Source organism: Hyposmocoma kahamanoa, unplaced genomic scaffold (genome assembly GCF_003589595.1).
Source record: "Hyposmocoma kahamanoa isolate Upper Pololo Valley unplaced genomic scaffold, ASM358959v1 87, whole genome shotgun sequence".
Lineage (NCBI taxonomy): Eukaryota > Metazoa > Arthropoda > Insecta > Lepidoptera > Cosmopterigidae > Hyposmocoma > Hyposmocoma kahamanoa.
Window position 1 is genome coordinate 5,278,917 of NW_020654422.1, and position 24,457 is coordinate 5,303,373.

Consider the following 24,457-nt stretch of genomic DNA (forward strand, 5'->3'; position numbering starts at 1 on the left):
ATGACTGTAGTAACGTCAACAGAAAAGAAAATTTTGGAACTTGACGATATTTTAGTTAAGTTTAGTTTGTTCGGAAAGTACTATGTACAATCGACAGTGGTAATCCTTTTGGCCTATATGAGTAATTCTATTTATTGCGCTAATTTTGTTTTCGTCGCTGAAGAGGTTAGTTACAGGTAATGTATTTATTTTTTGTTTACATACTATCAAGTTCGTTCTGACATTAAGTAGAATACCTCACATACATATTACACTCAGCTACTTACTTACAGGAACTTTGAAATGAAGTTCTAATGACACTAGTTAACGTTAAAACAACGTGCAATGTTTATCCGATAGAGACTACATCAAGGAGCCCTTGGGCCAAAACTATATTTGTACACTTTATTTTTTTCAGTATTTAGTATTTTACATATTATGAGAACTGTAGTAAACTTAACTGTAGCAACTTTTTATACGAAATATATGGTATTAATATATATAAGATAGGAAGAGTTATTCATTATGTAAAATATTAGAAAAAGAAATAGAAACCTATTATTGCAACGCCACATAATAAGAAAAAAACCCAAAAAAACTTTCGAAGACATCTAACAAAAATAATAATAATAATATGTTTATTTGACATCACATGTATAGAGAGCAATATCATAAGATTTCTAAAAAAATAATACAACAAATAAGCTTATGCTAAATTGACATTATGTTTTAACATGTATAACGCATTGCAAACGTGATGTCATGCCTGGAAGCACTATGCATGGTTACAGTTGGTCCCACACTAGGCAGAGCCTGTCCTGTGACCACCCTATAACAATTTAATTAAATAAATTTCGACAATAGTATATTACGTTACACTTTGCATTAGGATTGTTTTAATATTAATTACAATTTAAGTATCTTTTTAATATATGTATATTTACGATATTATAAAAATATTATTTTATTTATTTGACAATCTCCGTCGTCAAGTGGCTTGCACATCGGTTTTCATGGTGTAGCCATCTCTGAGGTTCCTGGTTCGATCCCCGGTCAGGTCAATGTGGAAACTAACTTTTGTATATCGTCTCGAGTCTGAATGTTTTTGGTAAAGTCGTTGTTTCCGATTTCCATAACACTAAGCTTTACTTACTTTATTGGATTTGATGCAACCAACGTATGTGTTGTTGACTATTTTTCTTTTATTTACGTCATTCAATATAAGACTAAATGTAATAAGTCAAGCTAAAAAGTTACCTATGTCTTACTAAAAGATAAAACACATTGATAGAAAAATTGCAATCAAAATATTATCCAAGTAGAGGTAAAAAATTAATCACTCGTTCGATTTTATAGATTTTTTACGGCTTTTCTTGTAGTAATTATCAGTAGCAGCATCAATTATTATAGTTAATTGAAATGAAAATTCATCACGGCATACCGTAATCTGCCGTAGAAAAAAACTTAAAAACTTGATAGACAAATGGTTCAGTCCCTCAAATTGTTCCCCTTACATCATCGACCCGTGCGCGTGCCTCGCTTTTAATCTATTAGCTTCACATGGCTATTTGTATTCACTATTGGATATTTGTTGTACTTAGAAAAATATTTGACGTACAGACAAACACGCAGACACTGACAAATATGAACGTCTACACACGGAGCCAAATAAGGAGTTAAAATAATGAACATAACCATAGTATGGACGGTTTACTTGCGTATTTGCCTATTTGAGTTCTTTGATGTGATGTTGATGTTTGGTGTGTTTCTCGCGTAGGCAAACAAGTTGCCACAAATGCTACCTTTTTTTTATAATATCAAGTGACATATGGAGTAGGTCGTGGGCTTGCTGGAAAGCGACACTTCTGTCCATAACAATTATAATGCTACTCAGAGCTTTAAAGCACAAAGATCTGAGTGGCACTGCCACTGTGCCCGTCACCCTGAGACATAAGTTGACGCGTCGACACGCGACGACGCTCGCATTAGTGCGCCCGGATCACCGTGTGGTCGGTGTCCGACACCTCACTGCGCGCAAGTAACGCGCAGCAGATTTTTCAGTTTTTTTAGTAGTTTCCACATTTGCATAACACAAATGTGTGCCTTAGTAATAGGAAATTAGAGATGAATATGCTATAGGCGAAAAACATGACACGTCGCGTAGCTTCGACTCTGCGCTAGAGTGAGTTGAGCCTTACCCTTCTAAACTGAAACACAGTAATGCTGACATTACTGCTTGGCGGCAGAAATAGGTCAGGCGGCAGTACTATCCTGGACGAATTCTTTCGCAAGAAGCTCTGCTGCTACTTAACACATGGTGTTTGTTTGCCAACTATATCAAATTCTCAAATAGAAATAGCCATGGGAAGTGCCACGATACGAAAAATCTATAATATAGTGGGCAAAGAAAATTGAAAAGCAGTTGAATTTAACGGAATTGTAATATCGAGTTCCTAGATTTTCGTGATTGTGACACATTGCGAATGAAACCATTTTTGGACCTAAAATCGCATATATCGCACCTTTGGTATATTAAGGAAACATCTGCCAAATTATAACTTTTGAAGGGAGAGGCTTAAAGATTCTACGAACAAAATTTGTTGCATTATTTTTATGACTTTCACGTAACAAAATCACTTTTAAGGTATGACCACATGCAGCTTTATTACACCAAGAATACGTTATGTCTTGACGTGACCATAACACTTGTAAAAATCCCAAATCATGGGATTGTTTGAAAAATAATCGTAGGCCATTTTAGACCCGAAAAAAATTTATAATAAATCATTTACTGTGTCCACAAATTGTACTTAATGCTTTATATAACATCAAAATATAATCTGATTGTGGAGGCTGGTCCCAAATAAGACATTTCTATTATGCTTAGTTCAATTATTACTTAATTATGAAACTAATGCAAATAATAAGAATTATCTGATAATAAACTTCATAATTGTAGTTTTTTGGGCATAGTAATCGTAGGGAAATAATTATATCATTCGCACATTAATCGGAATATTCAGGCTGAGCTAATGTTAAGTTTAATAATAATGAAAATAATATATTAAGCATTGGGCACCGCATCAGATTCATATTCATTCCAAATCCTAGACTATACAAATCTAGAAAACTCGGAACCACTTTGGATGTCGCTAATGCACTAAATCCGAGATCTAATCCAAGAAAATACGAATATCGCTTGTACACCAGAGATAATAAAATGACACTTCGAACACCTATGACGTTTCGGACCGTCATTTGTAGGATTCGTGCGCAAAGACTCTAACTCTTTAATTTTCGTTTTAACTCTACTAAAGTAAACGTAAGCATAAATACCACTATTATCGCATAACGGAAGGGCTGCAATGCGCCATAGATTTCTTTTAATAACGACTCGGACATTGATCAAAAGTCAGAATTGAAAAGTAAAGTTACCATAACCATTTTTTACCCAATGATCTTATGTACCAAACGTTTTTTTTTTGTTTACCAACCGGCAACCTGACCGACGATTCACATGTCACCGTCGCGCGTCGCGTATAGAAAATTGCAGTACTAAACTACATTTTACAGCAATTATTACTTTAAAATAGAGTTGAATTTAAACGGAGTTGTAATAAAGCACAAAATCATAACATAAAACGTGACTAGCAATGACCTTATATACGTAAAAAAGTCAAAGGATCAATAATGTGAAAGGATAGGAACACAACAAACAAATCTATTTATTACCTTAGAAATAAGCATTGTCCTTAGGTAGATAATTTTCACCTTTGTTTAATAACATTTTTTTTCCTTCTCCAAACACAACTCACTTGTTACCTAATTTTCAGAACGTTCATTCAGTTCAACAAAATCATAAATCATCTATGCCCCGCCAATACAAATAACGTCTAATTTTTTAAAAAGTTTATAGGTGTATTTTAAATTGCGCGACAGATATCAAACGTCGTTTAATATGATCGTAACATAAGATCATTGGCATCTAGGTCAGGTTTCTCCCGCAAAAAATACATGCAGACAATTACAAAACGTTTTAAAAGTGAGAGCCGCATTCATTATAATTATAACCATTAGGTAAAGTCGCTGTGAATTGGTACGGATCCGCGACACTGATTCCAAATTAACTTAGTATAATATTGTCGTAGGTATGTAGGAGCATTTTGGTATTTATAGGAATTATTATTACTTTGGGAATGTTTTTTTATCTCCAAAGAACAAAAATTTGTTGGAAGTTCGTCCTCATATTTAATAGCCAGGCAGCTACTTGATCTGTTTATAGGTGCTCCATTTGATGTTCTTTACTTGTTCGCTGTACGCCATTTTTAGCCTTACTCTCTTCCGATTTCCTTCTATCTGCCCCTGAATTTTAACTTTCAAAAACTCGCCATTATGTAACAAACGTCGAAATAATTTTTCCCTTCTGTTCTCTATTATCCCGTCCCTAACCTTTATTTAAACTATTTCATTTGATATCTGATGATATTCGATATCTGATGAAAGTTATATAATATATAGTGTGTTTTCTTTTTTAACTGGGACACTATGGAGATATCCGAAACTAAACGAGACACAAAAACCTGTCTTAGGAACCATTGAGTCCCTTTTTCTGAAAACAATTTTGGTATAGTAATTTTTTGATCAAAATGTGTCCATAAAAATGAGTAAAATTCATTTATTTTTTTAGTGCTGATCGACTCAGTTTCTTGTAAAGATCATTTGATTGTTTTGAAAAAAAAAAATTGAGGGAAAAAGTCTTTTTTTTTGTTGCAGTTGCAGCGCCACTCAGAGCTTTAAATCGCAAAGATCTGAGGCGCACTGCCTCAGCGCCACTCACCCGGAGACATAAGTTGAAAAGTCACATGTGCCTGTAATTTCATCAGCACCCTTACCCTTACCCTTCAAAATCGGAACTCAGTAACGCTCTCATTACTGCTTTGCGGCAGAAATAGGTAATGTGGCAGTACTTTGCCTGGACGAAGTTTTTCACTAGAAGCTGTAGGTACTGCTACTAAAATAAATAAATAAAATAAAATGTTATTCATACAAAATTAATAAAATTGATTATTTTTTTAAGCTGATAGAGTTAGTTTCATTATAAGGTTCATTTTATTATATTGAAAGAAAAAATCGGAACAGCAGAAGTTGGGCAAATTAAAAAAAAAGTATTTTTCATACAAAAAATAATCCTCACATAAAACTGAATAGATCAGCAACAAAAAAAATAATTAATTTTACTCATTTTTATGAACATTCAACTTCCCGATTAAAAGTCCAATTAATAATAGTAAGAATAATTTATTAGTATAAATAAAATATTTTGAATCCACAGCAGTTTCACTACAACAACTGAAAAAATTGTTTGAATCAAATGTCCGCCAATGTATTGTCATAGAATGAATAGTCTTTTTCATACAATACTTACAGGATGTTATTCAGTAATATTTATTATTCAAAAGTACGATGTAATTCAGAATTAATGTGTATAACTGTATAAACATAAAACTATCTATTATGAGAAACAATGATAAACAAATTGCGGAACAATATGATCAGGAGGGCGTTGTGTCGTGGAAGAACATGTAGTGATAAATAGAGAGCGAGAAAGGCTTAGTGTAAACATGTAGAGAGAGAGGAAGAATTAAAGTAGATTGATGAAACAGATTTATAAGGTACAGAGCGAACGTACAGACATACTAAATTGAAAACGTTCTAAACAAAAGCCTGACCAAGCGTACCCTAACATGTATGAAAATGATGACGTGTGTCGATCGTAGCAGGACTTGTTCGTCCCGTCACTTGATGTTATAAAAACATTGGAAGGCCTCACCGCCTACCAGGTGGGGGAAAAGACGTGAATTATATGTATGTAGGTAGTATCTACTAATGTTAAACTAAAAAGCTCCCAACTGCCTGTTTACATCAAAAATTTTAACGTTTATTTTTTTATTTATTTTAAAGCTTGTTTTAGAACAGCCTTTCCCAAAGTGGGCGATAACGCCCCATTGTGGGCGCTGCAGGCCTAAAGGGAGGCGGTAAGAGACCCAGAAAAAAAATGGGGGCGTTGTGTAGAGACTTAAGGGGAGACAACAACTGAGCTCTCGACTCTCGACTCCAACTTGTGAACATCAACTAATATTAATTAAGAGATTGCTCAAACTAACTCGGTCCGATATTTCTCTCCGTGTAGTTCATATATCTGTCCTGTTTTATTGAATAAATTAAATAAAAATCATGTCAATCGGTCGCTCCGTTTCGAAATGACAGTAGACACAAACAAACAAATAAAAAGGCAACAGACACAGTTTCGCATTTTAATAGTTATTAGTATTCTTAGATACATAATTTTCGTAGATAATAGACTGTGGGCAATTATGTTTTAACAAGTTTTTGTTTAATAACCTGATTTGTGCATTCCTGCATCAGTCGGCTGGATCATAGAATACTTGTTCTTACTTGTTGAGTACGATTGAGCGTCTAATGAGATAAACGAGTTTATGCATGTTTGTCTTATTCCTGTCGGTGCGTGCTGCTTATGCAATACTATATAAACAACGTAATATTTATTTTATTTTCATTTGCGGTTTCGCGCATAATAGATAAGCAGTACTTAAGTTCAACACTTACTTACGTATTTCTCAAAACAAAACAATGTCGGACGTAAAAAAGAAGATACGGCAATACTGTGCGGAATATATTAAATTCGCCTATGTAGTGTCTTCTATGTCTAAAAACATTTTCGAATGAAACAATGAAGCCTTCAAGACTGTAAGATTATTTGAATAAAATGCATCAGATAAGAAAGACAAGAATGTAGCATATTTCCAAGACCTAGAGAAGAAGCATAATACTCCGCCAAGTGTAGCAAAACTCTTTTCGGCGGCTGCTAAGTAAGATGACGACGGACTTCGAGCTTCGTACAATATCTCTTTGTTAATTGCTCAAAAAGGCAAACCACGCAACTTCGGAGAAGAGTCAATTTTGCCAGCAATAATGGAAGTAAACTACTGTGCTTCATAAACCGGCCGCAGATATTATCCGAAAAATTCTTTTGAGTAATAATTCTGTGCAAAGACGAATTGATGAAATGGCTGAAAACATTAAAGAATCATTGTTCAATCATCTGAGGACTAGTCAATTCTCAATTCAGCTCGATGAGTCCGCTTTACCAACTAATGAAGCATTGTTGCTGTCTTACGTGAGGTTTATTAAAGATGAAAAAATATGTGAAGAACTGTTCTTAATTGTTTGCTAGAAATTTAGAGACCGATACAAAAGACGAAACCATATTCAATACATTGGAAAAGTTATGTGATGAGAAAGAGATTCCCTTGAAAAATCTTATATCAGTTGCTACGGATGGCACTCTGGCTATGACAGGGTGCCATAAAGACTTCATAGCGTACTTAAAACATAAAATTCCAGATGTCCTTGCTGTATATTGCGTTATTCATAGACAAATTTGGTTGCTAGAAATTTAAGTGAACGATTATTTCAATCACTGTAATATGTCATCAAAGCAGTCAATAAGATCCGTAACAGCTCTTTGAATGATATTTTATTTCATCAGCTTTGTGTTACTAATAACGAAGATTTTAACCGTTTGTTGTTTCATACTGAAGTTCGTTGGCTATCAAGAGGTAATTATCCGACTCGATTTTACAACCTGTTTGACTCTGTGATAGAGGTCTTGGAAAGTAAAGATACCGAATTGCGCAACAAACTCATTACATCAAAGAATGATATAGCTTACATGACAGACCTGTATAAATTGTTCAACGACATGAATCTCCACCTGCAAGGCGATGAACTAAATTTAATTAAAACAAAAAGTGTCGTTTGGCTGCTTTCGCAGCCAAACTGCTTCTACACAAAAAGAATGTGGGCAGAAGTGAGTTTCACAATTTTCCGAATTAATCAGTATCCTGCAGTAACGACGACTTGTTTGCCTACTGCCAATATTTGGAAAACCTCCACATTGACTTCACCGAACGGTACCAGGACATTTTGAACTTGGAAATAACAGACTGGATGTTGGGTCCGTTTTCAAATGTCAACACAGCAATATCACCTCAGCTGGAAGAAGAACTTATAGAATTGACAACGAACGAGGAAATAAAAATCAAGTTCAAAAATGGCTACCAAGAATGTTGGCTACAAAAACCGATCCCACAATTGTACCCTGCATTGTGATCAATCGTTCAACGATTCTTGATAGCATTCCCATCGTCATATTTGTGTGAACGTGGTTTTAGTGCTGTGACAACGCTACTTACTAAAAAGATAAATCGTTTGCATGTTACCGAACGTGGTGGCTGTTCTTGAGTAAATTGGAACCTGATGTCAACAAACTTATTAAACAGCATCAAATTCATCCTTCACATTAGTTTTTATATTAGAATCGATTATGTTTGTTTTATTTTAAATAAAAGATACTCTGTCTGAATACTATAAAGTTGCTTGTCAATAATCATTCTCATTGGCAGGTGTAGCCCGTAAGAGTTAACTTGAGACCTGAGCGCCGTTGTGTACTACCTACTGCGCTCAGGTTACAGTAAAAGTCTCGTTTAGAATGAATATTTAATCTCCGCTAATATAACTCACAATAATGAATTTAATTTGAAGTTATAGTGGTTTTTAAGTAGGTGAAAAAGATGGGGGCGCTAAAAAATAATTTATTCTCAAAGTGGGCAGTAAACAAAATAAGTTTAGAAACCCCTGTTCTAGAACATTGTCCATTTACTGTTTAGTTTTAAGTTTTGAAATAGGTGACAGTTGTCTTAATAAGAATAAAATATCTTTGAACCAACTTAGTTTTCAATCATACTGTACACAAATTTATTCAACTGTAAAGGTCAGTGTGTAATGGTCAAATGCCTTCATTTAACCTTGACTTGTTTGCTATACATATATTATTAATAGGCTAATAATAAATAATTCTGTTTTACTTTCAGGTGTAAAGACGAAAGCTTTATCAATGATACGTGTTCAGACCTGAACAATGCATCACATAGATGCACTAAATGGGTGTACGACAATCCACACAGCTTAGTCGCTGAGGTGAGTGCTTTCTTTGAAGGAAGCGTTTCGTCTGTCGCCAATATCGTCAAAGGAGGAAAAAATTCGCTTTACACTAAAACTTACAATACACTACTAGACAAAGTCCTCTCCTGTATACGACTTCGCTTGGTCCTCGGCTTGTCGCATCCATCTGCCGCCAGCAGCCTTTCACAGATCGCCACTCCATCTGGCCCGAGGGCATCCTACGCTACGTTTTCCGAACCGTGATCTCCACTTGAGATCTCGTTTCCTCCATCGGTTATCGGTTCTGAGATATGGTCAGCTTACTGCCACTTCAGCTTGCTTATTCTACCAGCTATGTCAACGACCTTGATTCTCTTCACATAACCTCATTTAGAATCTATCCTTCAGAGAAACTCCGAGAAAAGCTCGTTCCATACCTTGCTAAGCGACTTTTCACTGGTGGACTAGCCATATTGTAAGTGTCATGTCTCGGGTCCGTGTGTTTTAAGGGGTAGAACGCACTGATTGAAAACTTTTATTTTCAAACTTTGTGGTATGGGTATGGTTTGTGGTATGGTAAGTAAGCTATTGACGTCTATTAACTGACCTGGGAGCCTACCATAACCTTTCCAAAAACAATCTTATTTCAAAGTAATCTTATTATAATATTACTGACATTCGTACCATGTCAACCAAGTAATATATTATTGCAAAAGTGATTGAAAGAACGAATGATTTCCCAATGTTATATTCCTTGCTATTCCTTACTAAAAATAGGAAAGAGATAACGCTATGTGAAATACATAATACCGTCTCTTTCTGTTTCGATGTTCCGAATCGTCTTATCGTAGTATAATGTTTAAAAAATATATATATGTATATATGTGTAGAAAAGTATATTATAATAACAAAATCTGTAATCAGTAATCAGTAATTTATTGCATTCCACAATGTAAAAATACAGAGATGAAAAACTTATATCTATGAGCATCAATTGTGGACCCTGTTGGGCACAGCAATTTCGCAAATCTATTAAAATTACGTTGTTTTCAATAATTATTCCGCAATTTCATGAAGAAAAATAAATAAAACAAGCTGAATAGTTATAGTCAGGTTGTGAATTCGGAACTATATCCTTAGTTCCCAAAGTGGTCCAGGTGGACCTCAGGGGTCCACGGAAGACTCGACGGGAGTCTACGTTGGCGTGACAAAAAATAATTTGGATATGGAATATGGTAGAAATGTAGCTGCAGGGGGTCCACCGGAACCAGCTAAATTTTGAAAGTGGTCTATGAGAAAAAAAGTCTGGGAATCTCTGGTCTAGTGTCAACTGTTAGTTTCGCCAAGGAGCATATAGATGGCGCTGTTATAATTTTACGAAATAAACATCGCGTATTTTCATTTAACGAAAAATTAGTTACTATGTCCTATTAAATAAAAAAATAAACAAAATATTGAAGAAATATATGTAAATGATTAAAAGTTTAACTTAACTTTTAATCATTACAAATCAATATTAACACAATAAAACTCAAAATAATATTGTTTCCATTTTAAAATTGATAAATTTGACATAAGAGCAATATTACTTTAATGTTAATGTCACATCATAGTATGAACCGAGTGAATGAATAGTCACAAAGCTGCCAATAAAACATCATAGTTTTAACATTCAATTATTAACAAAGTAATATTGTTTTAAGAGGTTGTGGTAGGCCCCCAGATGGCATGTTAGCTATTAGAATCTTGCAGGCCAGAGTCAAAAATAAAGGTTCAAGCTACAACGTGCCGAGCCCGAGCCGAGTGTCGCTATAGCACAGTGGAAGTCTAATAAAATCACATACATTTTATATAAGCTGCTCAGCCAGCACTCTGTTGCCTCTCGGCTTTAGCGTGAACGTGTTTATGTAAGTATGTGATACAGGTTATCCATACCAGGCTTCGGTTCTGGTCTCGTAGGGTGGAGCAACTATCACTTAAAATTTTAGTATCAAATTGAAAAGGCGTAAGGTATATTCGAACTGATGAAATTTATTTCCATTACAGTACGATTTGGCATGTCAAGACTGGAAGCGAACTTTAGTGGGAACAGTTCACAGTTTCGGATACATGATCGGGCTACTGATTATCGGGCCTTTATCTGACAGGTACGTTCATCAAAACATAAATAGGTATATTATACTTATTTCTATATGATATATGGCCATTAAATTTATTGATGTATATTTTATGCTATTGGAATTGAAATAAGGTATAAATTGCAATTCTCTGAGACCGACTTCGAAGAATCGCGGCGCATTTCTCTGCATCTCTGAACATTGAAATTCATGCCTTATTTCAATTGCAATAGCATAAACTATACATTAATAAATGCGCTGGCCCTAAAAGGATACTACTGCAAACGCGCTCTGTACCAACAAAAGTTTGACCTATTTTGAATGTATCGAGTTCGTAGCTTTTCGCGACTGTTACACATAGGAAATGAAAGTATTTTTCCTATCTAAATCGCGTGTATTTGTTGCTTTTTTTTTGTTTTTTCAAAGAAACTAACGTTTCGGGCCCTTTACAGATCAGATGATCACGATTCACTGACATATAGTATATTATGTCTAATATTAACGCACACTACCCTATTTTTCACCCTATTTTGAACACTAAATGATCATACTCAACGAAAATCGGTGAGATGATCTAGAAACGAATACAGGTCAGAGTTAATCAATGTCCCGTAAATAATATATGATAAACTAAATTACACGAAAATAAAATCACACAGACTCCGAAACTAGTAATTTTCGACCGAAAAGACCTTCTATACACTGTATAGTACAAAACAGTAAACCTACAAAACGGTAATATATTTCTGTGCATTTTGACACTAGGAAAAATTAATGTATTCTTTATATTATCTCGACAGATCTAACACATTACTTGAATGAACAGCGACCTATGAAATGCCTAACGCGGCTACACGGTCTGGTTACCTCATAAACGCTACTATTAGATAAAATCTTGCAAATGACATATTTGTCGACTTCTAACAACAGGAAGCAATTATCTACAGCAAGTCTTTTAGCAAATATGGCTAAATTCTTGTCGAGTAAAACTTTACAACCATCATTAACACGTTGCTATTCTACAAAATAATCAAATGAATTAAAAACATTGCTGCCTTCTTGACATCCTAGAAGTAAATCAAATAAATAAATCGTGTGCCTAACCGCATTATTTGGTTTAAAACTAGGAATTTTCTGTACTATATGAGTTGGACTAATGAATTAAGTCTAAGGGTACTCGCAGAGAACGCGCAGGATACCTGTACCAAACTGAATAAGACGAGTTCGTTTCCTTAATTTGTCCTACGCTTTTGATCCCGGGCCTCCTCGTTTAACGGCCATGTAAATGAACATAGAATGATATGTATGACAACTTTTCATGAAAGATTGTAAGAGATTCTACGAACCAATCAGTCGATAACTTTTTACGTTTAAATAGGAGAGTGATACAATTTCACGTATACAGTATTCATTTCATTATTTTAATGACTTTCATCACACGTCTGACTTATGATCACACGTGGCTTTATTATATCGAGTATATGATACCATGTTCAACATCTTACCTTTTATTCATTTAATAATAAGTAACTACATTGTATAAATCAAAGACAAATACTAACTAACAAATACGTGGATATTTCTATTCACGACATTACAAACAGTCTCTTTTAATGTAGTAAGTATTGTTAGACTAATATTGCTTGTTATTATAAAAAAATATCGTAATTTAGTATTAACCGTGACACAGACATTGTTCACTCATCTAGTTTTAATGTCGTGCTTTGTTTACAAAGTACAAGATAACTAACAGTGGATATTTTACAAGTAAATAGACACAGTTCCGGTGTATAAGCGGTAAAATACACCCACGTAGTTTGGTAATTCGCTTATATCGCATCTGCGGTGGTGGTAGCAATAAAAATATCTAAATATTGTTTTGAACAAGGAATAAACTATTTAAGTAGAGCAAGAATACAATGTAGTGAATTTGTTGGCCGATTTTGTATTGCAGTTATGAATTCTTTAATATCCAAACAATAAAAACAAACTAATTTATGTCGAACGCAGACGCGTGGAGCAACCGCCTCTATCGGGGTACATGGAGCGGCTGTTTCGTGCACACTATGGAACTTTTCGCTTTTTTCCCGTTCCTATTTCCGAGACCAATTGAAAAAATCATAAAATAAAATACAATGCAAATACTCTGTCAACAAAATAAATAAACAAATGAAACTAAGTAAAGAACAACGGGACACAAAAGGTGCTTACTGATAACAATGCCTTTAGAGCGACACAGGTGTTCAATTTGAGATAATTTTACAAAGGAGTAACTTGTAGACAGAAGCTTTTAATTCTTAATACATTTTATGATTGCTGTTTGCTTTAACGGTGGACACTATATTCTAATACACAATAAGGTGGTGGCACCAGTGACCGACAAGCACCACTGTTCTACATCGTTTTTAAATTCGTTTGTAATAAGATTAAGGACAAAATTTTCTGCCACAGTAACACGTTTTTTATTGGTGTAGTATCAATTGCTGGGTATTCATAATAATGAATAATAGGTGAGACTCGTTTACTGGTTAGTTAACTAGAGGAGAATTTATTTCAAATTTAAAGACACTTCCCTTAAAATGTCAGTCATTGGTGCTATCACCCTGCAGTATTACACACGAACAAACACAAAGAAAAAATCCTTCTACCCAACTGGACTAGAACCTGCGACTGTAGCCTCAACGCGGCTACCGCTCTGCCAACTGTGCCTCTACCATGAGTTTATTGTGACAGTTGTCACAGTAAACACAGGTGAAGGTAGTTGTAGAGGTAGAGGTAGTTCACGTTTTGTATGGCAAATTACACAGCGCCCCTATCGGTCACAAGAAGAAACATTTTGTGTACAAATATTTTACGCGAGCGCTAGCGATAACTGTGACTGTCATGTCATGGTAGACGCACGAAACTACGGGTCGAGCTGTTCTCAATGTTCTTGTTGCGGATCTTTATATTGCGTTTGAACCGCTTTTTTGTCGTAGCGCCACCTGTGTCAACTTATGAAAGTTTCTTCACTCAACTAAACCTACAGCTACCAGAAAACTGATAGAAATATCGCTTTATTGATTGGTATATTTTCATAGTTTTTGACTTTGAATAACATGATGTTTTACTAGCATGATATTCATATATATTTTTGTGAAAATTCTCCATTACTTTGTTATTATTATTAATACAATCAAAAATAAGCAAAGAAAAATTGGTTCTATCCGACTGGTCTCGAACCAGTGACTATTGCCTCATCGTGGCTACCGCTCTACACTACAATACAATACAATACAATACAATACAATACAATAGATATAGGATTTACACAACGCTAGAGTGAATAGGTATTCCTTAGACAGGTCATTCCATCGTTTAACATCAAGTAAAATTTTACCTGATGTTGACAAGCGTGTGTTTATATCATATTAAATATGATAAAGTATACAAACTAGAAAAAAAAATATATGGGCCAGACAACCACTAGAATTCCCTGGTCGCAAACTAGGGAACTTCTTGTATACTGTAAGTACCAAAGCAACGGAATTCTGAAGCACTTACAATACAATACCAGAACAGAACCAATTTAGAAAAGTTCATTCCCAAGTTGGTCATACCGGGATTCGAATCCTCGACCTCCGTATCCAGCGAACATAATGTAAACCGTTAGGTCACCGAGGTTGTTATTATTACACAACAGTTGCGAGGAACAAACAATCGTGTCCCTCAGGTGTTAATTTTATATATTATTCGTGAATATTAAAATGATAACAGTATTTCTATTATTATTGTTGTAGTCAGGTGTGTCAATAAAACTGAAAATAATATTGTTTCCATTGCATCCGTGTAACTATTTTAAGATTGCTAAATTTGAAATAAGAGCAATATTACTTTAATGTTAATGTCACGTCCTAGTACGAACTGAGTGAATGAATAGTCACAAAGCTGCCAATAAAACATCATAGTTTTAACATTACAAAAAGCTTACTTTAAGCGCGTTATGGTACGAAAAGTCAATGTAAGGTTAAAGTAACATTGTTTTAAGACGTTGTGGTAGACCCCTTGTAAAAACATATATATAACATTTTTTTTAATGCTATTTCGCGATTTCTAAAACCTGAGAAGTCGTTAAGTATTTTATTATTACCTTTTTTACTCGGGCGTATGTGCGCGTTCAATTTTTTGTCCGTTCTTAACCATTGCTGGCTGTGACAGAATATAAGCGAGGGCATTGACAGAACACCTATTATAAGCAAGGGCATTGTGCTTAATTGTCACCATTGTCTTCTGTAGCTGAGTCACAGACCAATTTGACGTGGGTCACTATTATAATTTTTCTTTTTTATGTATTAGATTTCATATCTAATAATCAATTTCTGCAAAAATGTCTTCGATACTCTCTCTTATTCACTGAACAAATTTTCTGTTTACACTCCCTCCATGATGTTTATGAAACTAGCATGAAACGGACACTGTCAGGATTGAGACAATTAGTCTCACAAGCCATTCATTAGAAAAAAAATCTATTCTTAATCCGAATTCTTAGGGCTAGATGCCTGCCGTGGCCATGGGATCTATAAAGAACCCGAAAAGATGGTTTGTTTAAAAAATAAACATAAGCCAATTTCATAAAATAAATACGCAAAAGAGATAACAATACAAACAGGTCTGAAAAAAAATTAATATAATTTTTTTAAATTGTATACTTTAAACTATTGATTTCATTTAGCGATAATGGAAAATGAAACCTTCGTTACGGCAGGTAAACGACTTAAAAAGTTCATAACACTATTAGACGCATTGGACAGTTATAGACTAAGGCCTAAACCCTTTCCTTGGAGGACGCTTCTAGCCAATAAGGCCAAAAAGCTTATTTTAGCCCTACTTTGTATAAGAATTAACTCCAGTATAAGTTATACACAAAAACTATAATGCATATATCTTCTAGCATACCGTGCCAGATGCTATACCAACTAAGCCACGGAACGAACCAGCAGATCTCACGAATTTTTCTATGTGCTTGTTGTCGTGTCTTTGTATCTGGTTTTTCAACGTCTTTTTTAGTCGTAGCGCCATCTATGACAAATCTATGAAATTTTTATCACCCAGTTAGATACCTTTACAGCTACCGGCCCTGGCGAGAGATGTCGCTATTCACTGTATTTTAAATTTTTATTGAATTGATATTCAATTCTTTTTTGTGAAATTACTCCACTACTTTGTTATAATTATTACTAAAACTTTCATACATTTCGATTTACATTTAGAGATTTAGTATATATGTATATATATATTTAAATACTAAGTGAAGTGAGGAACAAGTCGCGTGCCGGGTGGTGAGCGACACGCCTGTCCCTGACAATGGGGTGACGGGCGCGGTGGCAGTATTTATTTTATTTTATTTATTATATTCGCCAACAGAAATACACTACTAAACATGGACATAAAATAACGCAGCAGAAATTATGCAATTGTAAACCCAACAATAGGCAAATACATAAATATATGCATATATAACATCATATAGGGTCGAAACACAAAACTGTGACGCGAATTGCTGCGATGCGATTTCGTGCGACAAGGCTTCTCACTGCTACAGTTCGGGTAACCATACCTTCGAGGATCATCAACCGTACTGAACATATTTTTTAAACTAGGTAGCTACATGGATCGTAAAAAGAGTGTTGTATTGTAAAAGACACAAAGAAATATAACATCGAAAGAAAGATTTCTGCGTCGGCGTCGCATCGCAGTTTTGTGTTTCGACCCTTAGAAGCGTTATATTACTGACAAACAAATGGATATGATTGTAAACAAATATGTAAATGCAAGGATACCTACGTAAGTTGTGTAAATGTATTTAAATTAAATTGTAAAATTACAGTATTGTTAGTCTAAGCAGTTATACAATAGAGTTTTAAATTTATTTAATGAAAATGAAAACAAATCCAAACGAGATGACCTATGTTTATATGTTTTATGTAATTTATTGTACTCACGGCAAATTCGGTTCAAAATAGCATTGGAGCCAACATTAGTTCTGAACTGTTTGGTATTAAAAGGACAATAATTACATAGCCTGGCATTGCAACATGCGGACTTGTACGTGCCATCACTAGGTATCACAAATAAAAACACATCAATGCTTTCATACACGCTCATCGGTTAAGGGTAATTTAGTAGCAGTAGAGCTCCTTGTGAAAGAGTTCATCCAGGGAAGTACTGCCACCTTTTCTATTTGTGCCACCAAGCAGTAAAGTTACCATTACTATGTTCCGGTTTTGAAGGGTGCTGGTGAAATTACAGGCACATGGGACTTGTCAACTTACATCTAAGGGAGACGGGCGCAGTGGCAGTGCGCCTCAGATCTTTGCCATTTAAAGAGCTGAGTGGCACTGCAACTGTTGTGAACAGGCTTGTGCTTACCGTCAGGCGCACGACTTGTTAGCCCCGTCACTTGATATTATAAAAAAAACTCTTAGCCTTATCTTACTTTAGGACGGATGTCCTGAATATGGTATTGGCAAGTTCGCCTTGATCGATGAATATCCTGTTACTTCGTCTTTTGCCTCTCGTATGTAGATAATCTATGGTATATACCGTCTTTTGCTAAAGAATTTAACTGCTAGTATGGACTTTGTAAATGCAGACTAAATTATACCTACGTTATTTGTTTCGGTACAGTGTATTCGTTATAAGTGCAAATAACTATATTGCATAAGGTGCACAGAGCAGCCGCATCCTTTTCCGAATGCGGAAATCATTAGAGTGCACAGACTAAATAAGAAATCTAAGGTCATTAAGACGGAAGTTTCGTACTCTCGCAGAATTTCAACTCCACTGTTGAAGTTCATCGTTGGAATACCAATGAAGATAGCGGTCGATGTGAATACGACCTGGCGTAGTTTGGCTCTTTGGGCAGGGAGAGTTCGTAGTTTCAATCCTAAGTTGAGGCATTAAAGCCTTTGCTTCTAAATCCAACGCCAAGAATGCATGTACTAATTTGGTAAATGCAATCTTCTTGCAGCCGCAGGTGAGTTATGATCTTGTGTCCTACGTCAGGCAAAGCATTTCTAATAAAGGAGTGGCCACACTCATCGATACACAATCGCATTAAGCCATTCAGTAAACGTTTTATGTCCGTGTGTATTATGTATAGTTACTCCTGTATACAAATAGATTCATAATTTGATATTTTTTATACAGTGATAGATTAAAACTTCATATTTTTGAGACCTCGGCGGCTCAACGGTTTGCACTGTGGGCATTTGATGTGGAGGTCCCGAGTTCGATTCCCTGTAGGACCAATTTGAGAAAAGAACTTTTCTAAATTGGTTATTTTGATGGATAAGGTATGAAGTTACCGCAAGAGAAAAGTAGATATTTTTTAATTTCATTTCTTTAAACATTATTTTCTGGGTTTTGAGTATTATCACAAGCTTTCAAGTTTTCAACTAACGTCGACGGAAATATAAAATACATTGCTAGATGTGGAACATAAAATTTTGGTATGGAGACACGTATAGGTGTGATTGCGCTGTCTCTCCATATACTTCAAATCGTAAGAAAGTAAGAAAATATATTTATTTGACTGTCACAAAATGGACACAAACAACACCACAAAATATTAAAAAAATAATAATAAAACAACAACAAAAATGAAAGCATAAAAACAAAAAATTAAATATTTTTGTGTGGTGCCAACTGCGGTAACAAAGAATCACTAACTTGGCAAATGGGAGCACAGCAATGGTATTTTGCGGTCGTGACATGTCATGTGCGCACACAGCCTGGTGAATAGTTTATATACGCCACAAAATCAACAACCATATGAACTTAAAACTTTTAAATTCCAGACTAGGAAGAAAGAAGGTGATAGTGATAACAGGAGTCGTGGGTGGAGTATTGGGCATGGCGCGCAGTTTCTCCCCGTGGTACTGGCTGTTCATCGCCCTAGAGTTTCTCGAAGCTGCTTTGGGGGATATTTGCTCACCTATCTTTATGCTAAGTAGGTAACATCCGTGTTTAAAATACCTATTAAATGTGAAGTCAAACCATTTCTGCTGAGGAAGTATTATGAACATTGAGTACAAGGATCTAAGTCTTATAATGAATGGGTAACGATTTATACCCAAGGTCATTAGACGACCTTGGTGTCCCAACGGTTTGCATTGTAGGCGCTGGATGAGGAGAGTAGGACCAATTTGGGAAATTAACTTTTCCAAATTAAGTGAATTCCGCTGCTTCAGAGTAAATTCCGTTGATGTGGTCATTCATAGCACAAGGAATTCCCTAGTTTGAGACCGGGTAATTGATGTGCTGTTTGGGACATTATAGTTATTAGTCCGTGACATTTATAGAAGTTGAGAACTTCCCATGTCTTCAGTGCTTATTCAAAAATATTTATCACTTCAGTTGCTTTTAAACATTCCGATACATCTTCGTCTAGGTAGTCGTAACATAAAACAATGGATTTAAAGTACATTCTTTCAGATTCTCACGAGAACAACCATTTTATGTAAATGCGCTAGTTATGCACTATGTAATTAGCAACCATAATACACCAATTAGTCGCTAGAGCAATTTTGTTATTTATTTAGACATAAATACATATAGATACGTTATACTGTTGAAAACTAGAAAGCAACTTAATCGAAACCTTTTCTTTTTCACATTTAAACGTATACTGACTACAGCAATCATATTCTTTAGGAGCTCCATTTTACCTTTTTTGATATTTTTACAGTAGTCAATTTTTGTAATTATAAATGTACCGAAAACCACCATTCTCATTTTTATGTCCTTTTTCTTTCAGCAATGGAGATGGTTGCTAACAACAAGCGTCTGATATATCAAATGATATGCGGCTTTGGATTCAGCATTGGAGGAATTGGACTACCTCTCTTTGCCTGGCTTTTCCCTTACTGGAGACATCTCTTGAGAGTCCTTTATACTCCAGCTTTATTATTCTTTTTGTACCTGTTACTACTGGACGAAAGTCCCAGATGGTTGCTTAGTAAAGGCAAGAAAGATGAAGCTGTACAGATAATACAAAAAATAGCAAAAACAAACAAAGTTAAAATTGATAAAGCAGTTTTAGATAAGCTATCTTGTGAAGAAAATATTAAAGAAGCTACTTTTCCTGAACTGTTGAAAAGTACTTTTACATCAGTCGCATTGTTAAGACGGTTCTTCATTTGCTTGACGTGGTGGACAACGTCAACGTTCGTGAACTACGGATTGATGATCAACTCAGTCTCGTTACAAGGGAACAAATACCTGAACTTTGCCTTGATTAATATGGTAGACTTTCCTGGCAACCTGATTACAACTTTTTTGATGATTAGATTTAAGAGAAAGATACCACTGATTTTCACATTTGTCTTTACTGCGATTTTGTGCTTGTCACAACCTTTTGTTCCAAGAGGTAATAATATACAATTTTATATAGATATATATAAATTGTAAACTCCTACGAGTCATAAAACTGTTAAAAATTAATTGATAGAAGAACATTAAACGCAAATTAGAAAATGAAACACGATTGATCATGGAACTTGTAGAGAGCCCGAAACGTTTTTTTTATGTGAAAAAAACGAAACTATACGCAATTTAGACCCGGAAAAAATAGTTTCATATTTCTATATGTGCAATCATAATTTTATCATTCGATATCATAAATTTTATAGAAAGATAAGTTTTGAGGCTGCTGTGCTCTACACTATACATAATAATGTAGACGAAAAGTTACACTGAAAAATTACACTTTTTAAATACTGTTATAATGTACTAGACATTTATTACAGTTTTTTTACATATTTTATCAATATACTAATGCCTGTTACGAAGAAGTCATCACCTCAAATCATCAATTTTATTTCGCTTATCTACAGACCTACCTTGGCTGTCAATATTTTTGTACGTGATGGGCAAGTTCGTGTCCTCGTCGTACTTTGCCATCACGTACATCTTCACCTCGGAGTTGTTCCCAACGTACACCAGAAACTCCATGCACGCGTTATGCTCTTCACTGGGAAGAATTGGATCCATTCTTGCACCGCAGACACCTCTTTTGGTAAGACTTGTTTTGTTTGCCAAACATTAGGTCACAATGTTCAAAGGCCAGTGACCTGTAGCTGAAATAAGCAATACAAACAAGCAAACCAGGACACATGTGAATGAACTAATGGAAGTTCAGAAAGTAAAGTAAGGTACAGCAATTATCTCTCTTTGGAAGGTAAAACAGCACACAGCAGCAGTTAAAACATAACACATGCAACTACAGGATTTAATTAAAATTTTAAAATAATATTACCATTGGAGAAAGATTCCTCTTTAATTCAAGTATGAGAGCGATCCAATAACCGTCGAGTATATAACCAGAATTAGAGACGAAATGTCATTAATCTGTTTGAAGACTATTCTGCCAAATGACTACTGTGACAACGCGCGCTCCAATTGGCTAGCCCGAATTCGAAACAATTGACGTGTGTCGTCAATTGTTTCACTTTAAAATACCAGTTTAAGTCGAGCTTTGCTATAATGGACCTAAATTGAGAAATTACATATTAAATATTTAATTACATAAGAAATGTGATTCCGTTTGTTTTGTAATTAGATGTTTTACCGTTTTTCGCACACCACCGAATGGAACAGCCCTCATTGTTAGAGATATTATCTTTATTACAATAAATGCAGAATATTTTTGGAATATACGGAGACGTACACACTGGTCAGTTATTGGCGCAATACTATTTCAGTTTTCTAATTTGTAATTTCAGAGCAAACGAGAGTTGATATTTAAAAGTGACCTAAAGCCCGTTTACCTGATGAGTTGCCAGGGATGGATGGCTCTTTTTTTCGTCTCTATTTCTGGCTATATATTCGATGGTAAATCCATTCGTATAGTATTATTTTTTCCTACTCCTGTACTTTAATCTGTCAATTATAATTTTTTAAACTATATCACAAAGGCGCTCTTTTTAGTTCTGAACGACACTGAAAAATTTCATTATTGTTCTGTACGCAGAACTACAATGAGCTTAAAAAGAAGAACGTCGTATTTTTGCTAAATAAAAGAATCTCCTTGAACGCGTCATTGTGTTGCTGAACAGAATAACGTCACTGTTTCAATTTGTGAAATTATTAAAATTCAAATTATTTTATTTAATAATGTGTCAAAATGTTACATAATAGGTACAAAGGCGTAACCATTTGGCGAAAAAGAACTATTTGAAAACGATATAAAATTTCGAAATATGACGCTATTCAAACGCTCTACTGACTTCTAATTAGTTAAAATATAAGCGGTACTTGCCAATCACGGACAGTTTTGGTTTTGTAGCATTTGTTTGGCTTTCCTTTGAGTTTGTTTTCGTGGATTGTTAACAAACAATCTTTACTCGTAGAAAAAGTATTGTACGCATTAATTACATAATTAGGTCTTAAAACCACGTACGTATTACTTATATAACACGGTACTCGACTTTCTCGAGGATTCTCATTATACAACGATTGCATAAAATACTATTAACCCACGAATATATGTACCCATTCATTAGGCTCATTTTATAAACCTACATTGTTAACCGTAAGTGGTTTCTTAAACTACGAGCAGAGAAAATCTCAGTAGAATTGTATAGCCTTGAAGCAAACAACCGTGAAACAAATAAATAAACAAAAACAGGCAAACAACTCTTAGTTTTCCGCTTCATTTCACTTTAATGAATCACAAAGCGAAACGAAAAACTTCGAAAAGTACGTACCGATTCTTTAAGGATGTTTTTGCTATGATGTTTGTTGTTTAAAACGCTATTAACATAGCACAATTCCCGCCTGTTCAGCATATCAATGCCTACACTTCGCTCGAAGTGTAGGCTTGTCACATTTTTATTTTAGTTGTACCTTTGATTTAAACAAAATATTTGTATTACTATTTATGCACCTGTAGGTCACGTAGTGGGCGGAGTTTGTTAAAAAGGTGACACGCCTCATCTGTTTGAAAAAGAGCATCATCGCAGTTCTATCTGAATTTATTTCTGTTATCCGGAACACCCAGATCAGAACTAATTTAGAAAAATTCGTTTCGGAACTTCCTCATCTACTACCAAAGTCGTCGAAAAAAAACGAACGTTTACCACGACTGCCACGCAGACGTCCTAGGTTCGATTCCCGGGCAAGGAGAAATTTATGTATAGCCTTCATTTATTTCTTTCGTGAGTTTGGGTATAATTTGCGATTGTCTATGTGTGTGTCCATGGCGCCCGCGACACAAGGTTTCCCTAGTATGGGGCTATGTTGAGTGTGTGCATTATTACATTTATGACAATTAAAAAAAAATGTGTGCCTTTTCTCTCATATTCAGTAGGTATCGAGGAGAATGTTAATTTCTAAAATTGTGGCACTCCTTTTCAAACAACCATAAACGCAACATTAGAGGCGTCTATTATTTTGATGTCATTATTTAAAAACCGTGCGAACGCTGCATTTCTAAATGAATAATGCGTGCTACGACACGCGCTATGTGCGTTTGAACACGGGCGGCGCGAGGCGGGTGTGCACACATATAAGCTGCGCTGCTACGTTTGTATGGAATTACCAAACTTGGATTTATTATACTATGCTACTATGTTCAAAATAATATTTAAAAAAATGTCATAAATTACATAAACAGTACGTTACCAATTTCTTAAATATTTTACATCGTATATATTTAAGTCTATCTTTTATAATTCCGTATATAACACCCTGTTGTCGTTTTATTAAATTACAAAATCTGTCAATAGAAAAAAAGTGTTTTCAAATCTTATAATGTATTCAACTCAATAAAATTTCTCATTTCAGATGCACTACTGGCCCGGTCTTCCGTCTCTAGTGTTCGGAGGGACATCCCTCCTTGCTGGCATGGCAACATTATTCGTTCCGGATACAGCAGATACTTCACTACCAGACAACGTGAAGCAGGCCGAACTGCTTGGCTCTAGGAATAAGGAGAAAGGAATAGAATAATCTCAGTACAGAGTACTAAAAAACCGACCTCAAAAATACGTGGAATTACATATAATTACCAAGTTTTATAGAAATCGGTTACCGGACAGTGCGCAACCCCGGATTCATCCCCTAGTTCGCCACTGTACGGGACTTGACACAGGAGATAATAAAAATCGGTTCTCACAAGTCAAAGTATATTGAGAGACAAAAACGCCTTGAATTGGAGAATAACAAAATCAACCATTAAAATAATTGCTCTTTATAATAAAATTTTGGCGCTATTTATAAAAATTAATCTTCATGCGTGAACAGCCACCCTTATAGGTGGACGATTTTCTTCAAAATTAAATGGGACCACTATGGAG

General features: G+C 35.0%; 1 protein-coding gene across 1 annotated transcript; it reads left to right on the forward strand.

Moving 5' to 3' along the window:
* Positions 1-24,227, forward strand: LOC113235446 (solute carrier family 22 member 1-like). Its single transcript, XM_026471129.1, has 8 exons — positions 1-176; positions 1,644-1,654; positions 8,972-9,039; positions 11,050-11,150; positions 18,959-19,110; positions 19,918-20,529; positions 20,996-21,177; positions 23,946-24,227. Exons 1-8 carry the CDS (start codon positions 1-3, stop codon positions 24,108-24,110), a joined length of 1,467 nt encoding a protein of 488 aa, XP_026326914.1. The 3' UTR covers positions 24,111-24,227.
* Positions 24,228-24,457: the final 230 nt, after the last annotated feature.